The sequence below is a fragment of the Hibiscus syriacus genome, unplaced genomic scaffold, assembly GCF_006381635.1.
Source record: "Hibiscus syriacus cultivar Baekdansim isolate YM2019G1 unplaced genomic scaffold, ASM638163v2 tig00110597_pilon, whole genome shotgun sequence".
NCBI classification, from domain to species: domain Eukaryota; kingdom Viridiplantae; phylum Streptophyta; class Magnoliopsida; order Malvales; family Malvaceae; genus Hibiscus; species Hibiscus syriacus.
The window spans coordinates 4,681,865-4,696,733 of NW_024062795.1; the positions used below are offsets into that span (position 1 = coordinate 4,681,865).

General features: G+C 30.6%; 2 protein-coding genes across 4 annotated transcripts; one reads left to right on the forward strand and one right to left on the reverse strand.

Annotated features, from left to right (window-relative positions):
* Window positions 1-373: 373 nt before the first annotated feature.
* Window positions 374-5,129, reverse strand: LOC120134607 (cysteine--tRNA ligase 2, cytoplasmic-like). Of its 3 annotated transcripts, none has more exons than XM_039151046.1 (10): window positions 5,073-5,129; window positions 4,704-4,935; window positions 4,542-4,605; window positions 3,946-4,107; window positions 3,017-3,187; window positions 2,017-2,298; window positions 1,791-1,916; window positions 1,117-1,335; window positions 885-1,001; window positions 374-796 (listed from the first exon to the last, which is right to left on the reverse strand). In XM_039151046.1, exons 2-10 carry the CDS (start codon window positions 4,931-4,933, stop codon window positions 569-571), a joined length of 1,599 nt encoding a protein of 532 aa, XP_039006977.1. In that variant the 5' UTR covers window positions 4,934-4,935; window positions 5,073-5,129; the 3' UTR covers window positions 374-568. The 3 variants fall into 3 exon arrangements, with proteins under 3 accessions (XP_039006977.1, XP_039006978.1, XP_039006976.1); XM_039151047.1 differs by having other exon boundaries at window positions 4,704-4,939; window positions 5,073-5,125; XM_039151045.1 differs by lacking the exon at window positions 5,073-5,129 and having other exon boundaries at window positions 4,704-4,998.
* A 1,954-nt stretch (window positions 5,130-7,083) lies between these two features.
* On the forward strand, window positions 7,084-9,777 carry LOC120134608 (actin-100-like). The gene is made up of 5 exons (XM_039151048.1): window positions 7,084-7,142; window positions 7,914-7,981; window positions 8,231-8,624; window positions 8,826-9,439; window positions 9,556-9,777. The coding sequence occupies exons 2-5, from the start codon at window positions 7,925-7,927 to the stop codon at window positions 9,619-9,621; spliced, it is 1,131 nt and encodes a 376-aa protein (XP_039006979.1). The 5' UTR covers window positions 7,084-7,142; window positions 7,914-7,924; the 3' UTR covers window positions 9,622-9,777.
* Window positions 9,778-14,869: the final 5,092 nt, after the last annotated feature.

Consider the following 14,869-nt stretch of genomic DNA (forward strand, 5'->3'; position numbering starts at 1 on the left):
AACGTATTATAATTATCTGCAAAGTTACAGTTTTATAAAACAAAAAATCAGTAAAACTCCAAATATATCCAAAACACAAAAATCAATATAAGTAATACCTATATTGATCCAGCTCATCTTCGATATCTATAATACCATCATACTCCTAAAATTTTTAAATTTAAATATTTTTTATTAAAAATTTAATTTCGTACTATTAAAATTTTATAATTTCACACTTAAATTTTTAATATAATATAAGTTTTTAAACCCTAAACCTTTAACATAAAAATTTATGCTCATACTGATAACACCAGAGCATAACCATTACAGGAATCAATAAAGGTTGCGCCAGAGTCAGAGTAATACAAGTTAAACAAGCTCTTTTCGATATTCTGTTAATGTATATTATCCCAGCAAAGAAAAGCAAAAATCTGGCTCACTGTCTATGGAGCCAAAGGGCCAAATAAGAAACAAAAGTACTCCATGTGGCATCACATCTTTATTAGGTTACATTGGGGAAGACCAGCATTTTATAAATTATGCATTCTTATGCAGTTTTGGGCTCCAGAGGAGCCTGGTCTCCTGATCACACTACCTCCGGTTCTTGTTGAACAGGAACGCAAGGTCTCCAAATTGTTTCCGTTCCCACATCCATGAGTGCAATGCCCTTTGCTTGTAAATCAGCTCTCATCTGATCACTTTTCAAGAAGTCCTTGTTTCTTCTCACTTCGGCTCTTTCATTAATTACACGAATCACGTCATCTTCCACCAACCCAGCTCTCGTTAATGCTTTCTCCTTTAATTGCATCAAAACCTGTTTGCCAGAAAATCCGTCTTTAGTGTTTAAACTTTTACAGAAGGTGTGAATCAGTAACATCAGGCAACAAAGCCAAGCCCGTTACCTCGTTATAAGAGTAAGGTGGCTGCAATCCAAGGACATCCAAAACTTTTGTAACTTCTTTCTTGACCTCTACAAGGGATTGAATTACCAATAACCTTTGTTGCTTTTGCTGCTTCTTCTGTAAAATTACAAGGGAATATAACGTATCTGCCTAGGCATAAACTTATACATGCACAAACATTTTATATATATGTAAGAGAGAGTAATTAGCACGCATGAAGATACACAAATACCTTTAGCATGGTCAACAAATTGTTTACCAACTTCAATGCTTCTAAAAAGGCTCCAGTCAATATAAGTGAAGTGCTCAAGTCATCTGACATTTTCGTCTGGAACTCATTTTGGAGCTTGCTAATGCACTCCTTGGCGTCCGGAGTAGTCCGAGCTGGTTTGCCATCGTTGGGGATTTCTTCTTTTAGTTGTGATAGAGAATCTTGACAATCTTGCAAAGTCTGCACAACAAAGCGGGTAAAGATACTTGTCACAAGGACTTTAATCTTAAATTAACAGGTACATTGGCCTATGTCAGTGAACTAAAAGAACTTGGTCTCTCGGGTCAACTCAGAAAAATAATTATGTATCATCACACCAAAAGTCAGTCAGTCTTCTGAGTAATTTTTAACCTGAAGGACAGGCAATTCTGCAGGTAGTGCGAATTTAATCAATTATAGAAGAAATCTTAAGTGGTAAAACGAAAGAGAGGAGAGGTGGGGGGGAATATCAAAGAAAGCTGAAACTCCGATAAATTGAAAGAGGCACACTCATGCATCCATGACAACTCACATGTATACAAGTAGACAAGTCAGACAAACAAATATTAAGCCTAAAATGCCAAACCACTCTCTCCTGAGTCATCTGAACTCTGACCAGCATATGCCTAGCAAGGAAAAATAGCTAAGTGCAATACCTGGTATATGTAAAAAATAGCTTCCGATGCACCTTCCAACTGAACCATGGAGTAATTGAGAGGAGAACGATAGTGTGCATTAATCAAGAAGTATCGCAAAGCCAGTGGGTGATATCTCTCAGTAATCTAAAAGAAAATACAAATTAACAAACAAAAGAAGCTCGGATGAGAATACTTCTGTGATTGTCACTAAGGTTATCAAAAACATAATAAGCCCAAACTTTACCTGGCGAATTGTGAAAAAGTTCCCTAATGATTTTGACATCTTCTCATTGTTATTAGTAACATGCCCATTGTGCATCCAGTAACTTACATCACTCTCTTCACATGCAGCACAACTCTGAGCAATTTCATTTTCATGGTGAGGGAAAATCAAATCAAGCCCACCACCATGAATGTCAAATTTGAAGCTTAAATAATGTGCACTCATTGCACTGCATTCTATGTGCCACCCAGGTCGTCCAGGTCCCCATGGGCTGTCCCAAGATGGTTCACCAGGCTTCGCGGCCTGAAACAATTATTGAACATGAAATTTTGGAAATGTAGCAACATTAGAAATGGTAGATGACTGATGCAAAATAGAAAGGATGAAGAAGTTTTGATGTTATATGTTTATTCAACTTTAGGTTCAACAAACTACTATTGCTTTTTGGTAATTAGGGTTTGTCATTCTTGTACACTGTCACCTAGACATGAGATGAATGTCAGATAAGGGGATGCATCCGAATGTGTTCAACACGGATGTCGAACAGGAGTAATTTAAAGAAAATGAAATGTTCAGGAAAGATAGCTTGTACTTTATATCCAGATGCCTATTTAAAGTCACATTCATAGGGTTTAAACTGATTTTTTTTCAGTCAACAATTAGACATTAGGAAGCATGGGTAATATCAGGGGCAATCGTTTTATAGCCTGACCAGATTCAGCACAGTGCTGGCAACTTTGGGAGGGCAATTTCTAGAATTAAGATGAGAAGTCATGAGCATGAATGCAATACAAATACCTCCACCTTACATAAATTTAATAATAACCGAACCAAATTGAAGGGACATCAAGTAGCTCAATTTTTTATTTCAAAACAAACTCAAGCAAATAAATTAAAGCTCCTCCATGATCAAGCAAACCTCAAGCCTTGAGATTTTAAAAGGAAAGAATCTCCAGCCTACAGGATAGGCTCAGCCTGATTACATTCCTAAACTTACTAGTAAGTTATGTAGGTTTCAAACCTTCCATAGTGCAAAATCAGAAGGATTGCGCTTCCTTGAGTCAACAGCAACACGTTCACCTGCTCTGTTGTTTTCCAGCTTCTGTCCAGATAACTTGCCATAATTTGGGAACTTATCAACAGCAAAAAACACATCCCCATCAACCACATATCCGAAGTCTTTGTTTATAATCTGCAAGATGAAAATATAGGGAAAGTTATTGGAGAAATTAAAGAACAGCGAAGGAAGCATTACCTTCACAGATAGCAAGAGGCAAAAATAAAAAGGATATTAGACATATTTAGCCAATGCACAACAGAAAAAGTTTAAAGGAAACATTGAGAAAAAGTCAAATGTCTGTATTATTGCAATATATTTAAAAAGAGTTGGGAGTTGGTTCTAACTCTCATAATAATTATAATAGAGCACTTCTCCATGGAACATATGTAATGAACTTAATGTCCAGCAGTTCAACAACTCTTAACAATTAAGATGGCAACTTCAGCTCAACATGAATAGTCACAAAAAGTTGAAAACTGCTTTTCCACTTTATCACAGTAGATATTAAAAGGAAAACATCTAAAATCCCTTCAAAGAATAGAGCATTGATCCTTGCATACACTTCCTTTGCGGCATCATTGATAATCATTGCATAGATGCAGCGAAAATACAATTTACAAGCACACAATAAATGATAATAACTATCAAATATAACCATTTAAATTCATTACACTTTTGGCAACCCAAATATATACATATACATACCATGCATACATACATAAAAACATAAAGTGTTATCAAGGGTGTCTACAAATACAAACCTATTTATGCAAGGAAAATACCCCAGAAGTAGCAATAGAGATGCAACAGTGCAATGTGGCTAAATGGAGAGAAGAATCATGGTATCTATATGTCTAGGAAATAAAGCTGGCGTATTCAGAGAAGAAAACCTGAGTTATCATATCTTTGATTTGCTCAATGTGACCAGAAACGCGTGGCTCGTGTGTTGGAGAAAGACACTGCAAATCACTCATATCAACATTATATTCTTTACAGAATCGGTCACTCAAACTTATCGGATCTTCCCCAGTCTCATTTGCTCGACGAATTATCTGCAAAAGTCCAATCAGTGGCGCTCATGACATGAGGAAGAGAGAATAGTTATTGAGATATGTTAGATGTACTATTAGTTAGAAAGCAAAGGGGGGGAAACATTTGCTACAAGAGGAACACATTACCTCTATAGCATCTACACTCAACAGGAAAATCAAGTTTAAAACAGATTAATGTATCAAATAAAAGTGCATGAGCTCTTGTAGGACCAACTGTTGACATATTTTATAACTAAATTGTTTAATAAATTTAAAAGGAGAAAACAACTGAGTTGAGGTTTCATATCCTCCATATTAGCAAATGAATCATATAAAGTTAAATGCATTGGATTAAAAGGATAAGTATCATATCAACATCAAGAGACAAATACGGCATTGCTCTCAACTAAAACACCGAAATGGAACCAAGGAGACGATCATATTGAAATTCAAACCTTATCATCAACATCAGTAAAATTTCTGACATAAGTGACCTCATAACCCAAGTGTTGAAGGTACCTGTATAATTTCAATCCAGAATTTAGTCGGCAAACAATTTATTCTTCTAAGGAAAACGGGGGAAAACATAGGCGATTTCTCCAAAACAAATTATACACCTGTAAAGTACATCAAAGGAAACAGCTGCACGAGCATGTCCGAGGTGACTGAAATCATAGGCAGTGACACCACAGACATACATGCGAACTTTACCAGGGATTTTGGGCTTGAAATCCTCTTTTTGCTGAGTCATGGTATTGTAAACAACAAAGTGTGCCTCTTGGGTGTCCATCTTTGCCGATGTTTTAGAGGCTTTATTCTGGTTTGTTTCTTGCTTTGAAGGATCCATGCCTTGCTTAAAGGGGAAAAAAATAAAAACTAACATTAAACAGAATTATTGCTATCGTTACAAAAAAATAACCCAAAATCTCTTTCGTGAATCAATTTGAATCAATCGTCAAAGTAAATTTAGGGTTTCGATAATTCACCTGAATGTGCAGAGATCCCCTTTTCGCTACTGGCTTTTACTAGTTCTGTCTGTTTTTGCGCCGCTTTTCTTTCGTTGTTATGATCGTGTTCTCTTTTATCATTTTTCATTTTGGGCCTCGGTTTATTTTTGGTTTGTTTTGAGGTGCTGGGCCGGCCCTTTTCTGTATGATTTTGATAGGAGTGCAAAAAAATTTATTACCAGATTGACTCAAATTAATATTTTATCTAAATTTATAATATTATAAATAAAATTTTAAGATAAAATATGCAAATAATCTTGTTATCATATGATCATTCATATGTTATAAAATAATTACTTGATTATTCATATATTCTAAACTCATCATTTTTGTTAAATAATTGACGGACATCTGAGCTTAATGTTAACTGGAATATGATAAAAATTTGACATCAGAACTGTTTGAGTTGTATTTTATGGATTTAGTATTTGTTTATATTATACCGTCGAGTCAATGCTTGAAATATTTTGACATAGAGCAAGTGTTGTAAACATCATTACAATATAATTTTATCACATCTCAATTAGTATGTTAATGTCCGACTTAAACAACCATCAATATTTTAACAGAAATTGACGAGTTTAGAATATATTAATAGTCAAGTGTTCATTATATAATTTTTAATAGTCAGTGAACTCAATAAAACAGTGTCTACAATTTGTATTTTTTATCCAAAATTTTATGAATTTAATTATGATATAGATTTAAATTTTTAGTATTTTTTAATTCTAAAATAATATTAATGATATATTATTATAATTTAACTTTAAAGAAAGTTAAAGAGTTTTTTAGTTCGATACAATTTTTTTATGAAACATACTTTCAAAATGTCAAAAAGAAGTGAAATAAAGATTTTGAAGTCCAATGATCATCTATGGCGATCTAAAATGATGGACGATGATGATGAATAGTGATCGATAACAAAAGATTTTGATCGAAATTAGAGATTATAATGATGTTTATTTAGAGTTCAAGACTCAATTCGGTATTTCACATAAAATTTAAAGAATAAATTAATATTTTATTTAAAATTTAAAGATTAAATTAAATACTAATTTCTTTTGTTAATATTATATCATCAAATTAACGATATTTATTATTCTAATAACTAAAATATTTAAATAACATAAAAAGTTAAAACATTATATTTTAAATCAGTGATCATAAATGAAGAAAAACAAAAGAAAAATTACAATCTTGATAGTTTCCGCTGTATTAAAATAAAATAAAAAGGGAGACGTGTTGGCAAAGCGTAGCGGCGTGGGGCCGTTGCCAACCAATGTTGAAGCAGAAATTGGTAGACAACTAGACATAATAGGAACGGGGGGCATGCACCACTCCGACTCATCGCCAACCCTAGCTTTTAGGGATCAACAAGACTCAACTTGAATTTGTTAAAATCGAATTAATTTAAATTAAAATAAAATTATAAAATAAAATTTTAAATAACTTAAATAAATAATTAATGAATTAAATTTTAAATTCGAATAGAGTCTGTTGACACACTATATGTACAGCGGCATGGGGCCGTTGCCAACAAATGTTGAATAAAAAATGAGTAGACAACTAGACAGGACCGGAACGGGGCATGCACCACTCCTACCCACCGCCTACCCTAGCTTTCAGCCGTCCTTCTGACGTGGCATCGACCCTGATTAGTCACAACAGTCGTTTTAGTCTAAGGAAAGTCCACGTCGTCATCATCATCTCACCAGAATCTAAAGAGTGTCCACGTTGATTTTTAGACAGCTAATGTAAACGCTTTTGTTTTGGATTCCTTTTTTTTCTCTCTCCCTCCAAGATATTCCTTTTTCTTTTCCTTTTCCACACGAAGAAATCCTTTTTTCCTTTTTTATTATTTTGTTATTTTATTCCTCATCAGCCAAACAGAGGTAAACTGAATTTGAGTTGAATTTAATTTGCATTTCATTCTCATTTCTGCTCATACATAAAGTCTGCATCTTCCATTTCGTTGCCTCTTCACTCTTCTGTTTCAGCCTCTGTAAAAGGAATTGTCATTTTCTCCCCCTTTTTTTTTGCTTAAACAAGGTATTGCTTTTTATTTTTTTTTCTTTTTAAATGTTCTTCTTTTTTGCTTTGATCTATTGAGTGTCAAATAGCCGGCCTTATTTGTAGCTAACTATTGCGTGCCTGCCATGTTTTGTTCTTCCCGATGCACTATTGAGTGTCAAATAGCCGGCCTTATTTCTGTTTTATGATTTGGATCTGCCTGAAGTTTTGGCTTAATTAACCTATTTTCTGGTATCGGCTTGGTTTTCCTGTTACGGTTAAATGCTAGCGGAATCTGAAATTTATTTTGATTTGCTCATGCATCACGTTGATATCTATTTCTGATTCATCTAGATCTTGGTGAAGTATGGAGTGATGTTTGCTTGAGAACTCCAGATTCCGTAGAATTTGGTGTATACTCCTGTGTTATATGTTTTGAATTCTTTTGTAGTTTCGATTTTATGCTTTCTTTAAATGATTGATATTATCGGAAATTGAGTTCTAGAATGGCTGGTTCGAATATTGTTCTCTTTGTGTTTAGGAATTTACTTGCTATGAAGTGTAAAACTTGTGAACAATTGGAGATGATACAGAATATAAACCACACTAATTAACTATTCGTATTTGGAATGATACAATTAACAATGCAACAAACTACTTTGATCTAGTTTTAGTAGTGGGTCGATCTTAAGAATTGTCAAATCAGAAATGCAAACAAGTTAATAATTATCTTCCTTTGAGAATGGAAAAAAGGTTTCCAAATAAATAAAGAAATTCATTTTTTTACAACAATCCCTTTTCCTAATGCAGGATAATAAGAGATGGCGGATGAGGATATTCAACCTCTTGTCTGTGACAATGGAACTGGAATGGTCAAGGTTAGTAAGTTATATTTCTTATGTTTATACGTTTGGTTTATTTTCTTAGCATGGATTCTATAGACATTTCATTCCAAGTTTTTTTATCTTGAAAATTTTAATAATGAAAGTTTGTGAATAATTCTATTTTCATTATGTATTGGCTTGGTTTTACTATTGATGCAATAGACTTTTGGATTTTCTTGTGTTTTATCAATTATTTGTTCTAATATGTAACTGTTGATGCTTGCTTTTTTCTTCTATTTGCAGGCTGGATTTGCTGGTGATGATGCCCCTAGAGCAGTCTTCCCTAGTATTGTTGGTCGCCCACGACACACAGGTGTCATGGTCGGGATGGGTCAAAAGGATGCTTATGTTGGTGATGAAGCCCAGTCAAAGAGAGGTATCCTTACTTTAAAATACCCTATTGAACATGGCATTGTCAGCAATTGGGACGACATGGAGAAGATTTGGCACCATACTTTCTACAATGAGCTTCGTGTTGCCCCTGAAGAGCATCCAGTACTCCTTACAGAAGCACCACTCAACCCTAAGGCTAATAGGGAGAAGATGACCCAGATTATGTTTGAAACATTCAATGTTCCTGCTATGTATGTTGCTATTCAGGCAGTTCTTTCACTTTACGCCAGTGGTCGTACCACAGGTATGTATTTATGGCTTGGAAACTAGTTTTGATTGTATTCCAGAGTTTGTGATTGAAATAACTTTAGCTTTACAATCACTAGGCATTACTCTATTTATTCTATTTGTTATACAATATTGGAAACTGGAAACTAACATGGAGATTTTGTTTTGTTTGTTTCCTCTCGTTTATTGTTAACTCTGTTCTCTTATATTTGAATAGGTATTGTCTTGGATTCTGGCGATGGTGTGAGCCACACAGTGCCAATTTATGAAGGCTATGCTCTGCCCCATGCTATTCTCCGTTTAGACCTTGCTGGACGTGATCTTACAGATTCCTTGATGAAGATCTTAACCGAGAGAGGGTACACTTTTACAACAACTGCAGAACGGGAAATTGTTCGTGATATGAAAGAAAAACTTGCTTATGTTGCTCTTGATTATGAGCAAGAGTTGGAGACTGCCAAAAGCAGCTCTGCTATTGAAAAGAGTTATGAATTGCCTGATGGGCAAGTGATCACAATTGGAGCAGAGAGGTTCCGTTGCCCCGAAGTACTCTTCCAGCCATCTCTGATTGGAATGGAAGCTGCCGGAATCCATGAAACTACTTACAACTCCATCATGAAGTGCGATGTTGATATCAGGAAGGATCTGTATGGAAACATTGTGCTTAGTGGTGGATCAACCATGTTTCCCGGCATTGCTGATAGGATGAGCAAGGAAATCACTGCCCTTGCCCCTAGCAGCATGAAGATCAAGGTGGTTGCACCTCCCGAGAGAAAATACAGTGTCTGGATTGGAGGATCCATTTTAGCATCTCTTAGCACCTTCCAGCAGGTAAATTCCGAGCCTATTTGCACTTCTAATTTTCCAAGTATAGCTTATTTGAGGAGCTTCATTGGGGATGAATGTTATCGACTTTCATTGCTTACCGTCTACATTTTTTGCCACAGATGTGGATTTCCAAAGGTGAATATGATGAATCTGGCCCGGCTATCGTTCACAGGAAGTGCTTCTGATTTGAACGTATTCTAAGCCTTTATTTTCAGACGTTTCCGTGTGAGTTCAGTTTGTGTTCTATTTCCTAAGGCTTTGGTTTTTTTTGTCAATGGAGGAAAGATTCTGGTACATATAGTTAATGCTTTTGAGTGCTCTCTCCCTCTCTCACGTTAGGTTTCAGAATTTAGATACCAAATTTACTTTTGGCATCGAGTGGCTTGTATTGTTTTCGAATTTGATAGTTGTTTTGGTCTTGTTATTATTTTAGTAGGCCAAGAACTTTTAATCATTAAGAGAAAATCTAATATAAATAAAAACTGTTATTTTAAAAAATTATTAAATTTAAAGATTAAAAATTGTTTTTTTTCTCTTAATGAAAAGTAGGGGTGTATTCGATGGGTAGTTCTGTTGTGCGACGGTTAAAAAACGGAGTGACCGGTTAAACAAGTGATTGGTTAAAATTTAGACTGGTTATGTTATATCATTTAACTGGAAATATTATCAAGTAAAATAATAAATTAGATAGCGTTTATATAATGTAATAGGTAGCGTTTATATAATAAAATAGGTTAATTACTGAAAATATTATCAAGCATGATAACATATTAGGTAGCGTTTATATAATGTAATAGGTAGCGCTTATATAATAAAATAGGTTAATTACTGGAAATATTATTAAACACAATAACATATTAGGTAGCGTTTATATAATGTAATAGATAGCGCTTATATTGATATATTCTATCATAAAATCAGTATATTTATACCGGTAATATTGCAAATTTATCTATTATATTATAATTATCGGTTTTAATGTTTTTGGGATCGAAACAATTTTAAATATATCGACACTTTATGAGTGCACCTCGTTGGACATTCATTCTGGAAAAAAATATCGACACAAACTTAAAACGTGTCGATACATTATGTAGATATATTTTCTTATAAAATTGGTATATTTCTACCGAGTACATTGTAAATTTACCTAATACATTGTAATTATCGGTTTCGATTTTATGGGATCGATACTTTTAATAAATGTATCGACATTTTATGTGTGCACCTCGTTAGACATTCATTATGGAAAAAAGTATCGACACAAACTTAAAATGTGTCGATACATTATGTAGACCTATTTTCTCATAAAACTAATAGATTTCTACCGAGTACATTGTAAATTTACCTATTACATTGTAATTATCGGTTTCGATGCTTTTGGGATCGATACTTTTAATAAATGTATCGACACTTTATGCGTGCACCTCGTTTGACATTCATTCTAGACAAAATGTATCGACACTTTTTAAATTTGTGTCGATACATTATGTAGACCTATTCTCTCATAAAATCGGTATATTTATACTAGTTACATTGTAAATTTATCTATTATATTATAATTATCGGTTTCGATGTAACATATGTGTCGATATTTTTAGAAAATGTATCGACACATATATTTAACTATTCTCTCAATATAATATAATTAATGATATATTATTTTTATTATAATAAATAATAAATATAATTTATAATAATTTTATTTTAATAAAATATAATAATCATAATTTTTTATTTATAAAATTATAGATATAATATTTTAATAATAATATTGACATAAATAATATTAAATCAATTATTCTAATATTTTAAAAATATTATTATTATATTGTTAATAAATAATATTATTTTATTGTATTTGATGTTTATAATTATATTGTAATTATGATTATTTTTCATCACTTCATTATGATTTTTTAAAATTATATTGTAATTATATATTTTTTTATTTTATTATTTGAAAGTTAATATCGAAATAGAAATACCGTGTCATTTTTTTCATTAGTTATATTGTGGCAACTTACAAACTAAAAAATTAAAATTAATTGGTATAATTTGTGTTTACTAATTTTATCATTAAAAAGTTTATTTTTACATGTTTTGTTATTGTTGGGCATAACAAAACCGGTAAACATTATTATTTCTACCTAAAACATCAATGTTTTTTAATATTTTCGGTAAAATGCCCAACAATAACAAAACCGGTAAAAAAATAACAAAACCGATAGCGTTTTACCTGTTTTGTTAAAATAATGATGTTTTCGGTAATTTTTACCTGTTTTGTTATTGTTGTATATCGGTTACATTGTAAATTTACCTATTACATTATAATTATAGCATATGTATCGATACTTTTAGAAAATGTATCGACACATATGTTTAACTATTATCTCATTATAATATAATTAATTATATATTATTCTTATTATAAAAAATAAAAAATATAATTTATAATAATTTTATTTTAATAAAATATAATAATCATAATTTTTTATTTATAAAATTATAGATATAATATTTTAATAATAATATTTACATAAATAATATTAAATAAATTATTCTAATATTTTAAAAATAATAATATTATTTTGTTAATAAATAATAGTATTTTATTGTATTTGATGTTTATAGGCGCTATTACTGTTTTTCTTTTAAATTCCAAAAGTGTCGATACTTATTTAAATAGAATCGATACTTTCAACATATCCGGTAGGTAGTTTAATGTAATATGTATCGTCTATTTTTTTATCGTTTACATTATTATACTTGATAATGTTTATAGTAAATAACTGGTTATGTTATCATTGGTAATATTTTAGGCGTTTACCTAATATATTGTAATAACAAATTAAATAATTAACATATTTTATTATATAAGCGATACATATTACGTTATATAAGCGCTACCTAATATGTTATTGTGCTTAATAATGTTTCCAGTAATTAACCTAATTTATTATATAAGCGCTGCCTATTACATTATATAAGCGGTACTTAATATGTTATTGTGTTTAATAATATTTATAGTAATTAACATATTTTATTATATAAGCGCTACCTATTACATTATATAAGCGTCACCTATTACATTATATAAGCAGTACCTAATATGTTATTGTGTTTGATAATGTTTCTAGTAATTAACCTATTTTATTATATAAGCGCTACCTATTACATTATATAAGCGCTACCTATTACATCATATTTTTACTTGTTATATTGTAAAGTATCGATCCTTTTTATAAAAAGGATCTATACTTTCAACATATCAGGTAACATTATGATAAAACCGGTAAAATTTACCAGATATGTTGAAAGTATAGATATTTTTTTTAAATGTATCTATACTTTGTTGAAAGTTATGTATTTATGTTTCAAAATTTTTTAATAGTGGTTCATTTTACTTGTTATATTGTAAAGTATCGATCTTTTTTATAAAAAAGATCTATACTTTCAACATATTAGGTAACATTATGATAAAACCGGTAAAATTTACCTGATATGTTGAAAGTATAGATACTTTTTATAAAAATGTATCGATACTTTGTTGAAAGTTATGTAATTTATGTTTCAAAATTTTTTAATAGTGGTTCACGTTTTCCACCTATAATATTAATTTAATAATTTTATTTACACAAAAAATTATTTGATTGTTTTGATATTTTATAAAATATTATCTAGAATTTAAATTTAACAATTTTAACCAAAAATAATAATAAATATGTAATATCTATATTTATTATTTTTAATTTAATAATAATATATACCGTAACATAAAAATAAATCGTTAGACGTGTATAATTACTAAATTAATATATTAAAATTCACTAAAAAAACCTTAAATTAATATTTTTCACAGTGAAATAAGTATGAACACTTATATATATGTATCGATACTTACCGATAATCAAAGTTTACCGGTTACTAAATTTTTTAATAGTTTTTCATGTTTTCTACCTAAAATATTATTAGTCTGTCAATATAATAGGTAGCGCTAAACCATTAAATATCTTTTAATATATCCGATAATACCGTATATTAACCATATATTAGTCGTCTTTCATGAGACAATCCTGTATTGGATTCGATTTTTAAACTAGAGATGATCCAAACTGTACTTTGTAGATTCGGTTTTTTAATAAAAAGATTATCCGAACTGTACTTTGTAGTTTTCCAAAATTTAAAACTGGAACGAACTGTACTTAATAGTTTTCCAAAAATTGAAATTAAAACTGAATGAATAAAAATCATAGTTTTCCAAAAATTAAAAACTAAAATCGAAGGACATAAAAATTATTTTATGGTTTTCGATTTGATTTAGATTATTGATTTGGTTTTGTGTTTTTTAATATTTCACTATTTTTCAAATTCATCAATTCAAACAGTAAACGTGAAGTTTAAATCAGGTGAAAACACAAAAATTTAAATTCATAAAAATATTATAAGTAGTGGATGAGTAATGGAATAACAGACATTATATAATGGTAGGCAGCAGCCTAAATAGTTATCATGAAAAATGGCAGTGTGAAGTAAAATCATATTAATAATAGTAGATCGCAGTAGTAATTTAACGAGTAATAATCAATTACGGTAATAACGTGCTGTTTTTTTATTGTTTTGTTATTTTAATTTTTTTATTAAAAAAATCAGTTCGTTAAAAAAATCAGATTGTTTTTAAAAAGTTTAGTATCATGATATTTATAATGATTACATTGATATATGTTATATCCGTAATTACGATAATTGTAATGTGATTGCAACTGCAGTTTAATTTCCCTAGTATAAGACTATATAAAAGCAAAAGGTTCAAACCTAACTCAAAATCTGGATTAATATCAATTCATAAGTTAATAAATTATAAATTTTATAATAATAATAAATCATTTAAATTAAATCAAATTGTTATAAAAATATGAACTCAGGTCCAAATAAAATTATTCTCGTACTTACAACCAATCTTTTTATAAAAAAATTAAAAAATTTAATCGTTGAAAATTTCAACGGACTTAATTTTAATCAACTTACTTTAGTGGTTAAAGGAATTATTGTTGTTCTTAGAGGTCATAGATTCAAGCACCAATAATTACAAAGATGATCAGAGAATTTATTATTAAATAATTAAAAATATTTAAAATAAATATTAATTTATAATCAACCTAACTCAATAAAATAAAATGAAACGCTGAGTGTCCGAGCGGTCCCTATCCCAACAAATAATTTTTCCTAGGCTCTCAAGCTACCATTTTTCTCAACGTCATATTTGTATGATTTTGTCGTTATTGCTGCATTTAGTATAAATATATTATATAACAGCAACATTCAGATTTACCAAAAGAAAGCACCTACATACACTGAATTTTCATTTCAAGGTCTCGCATCTTCCATTTCACTCACATTTCTACTTTCTGGGTTTTTTATATATAAAAAAAA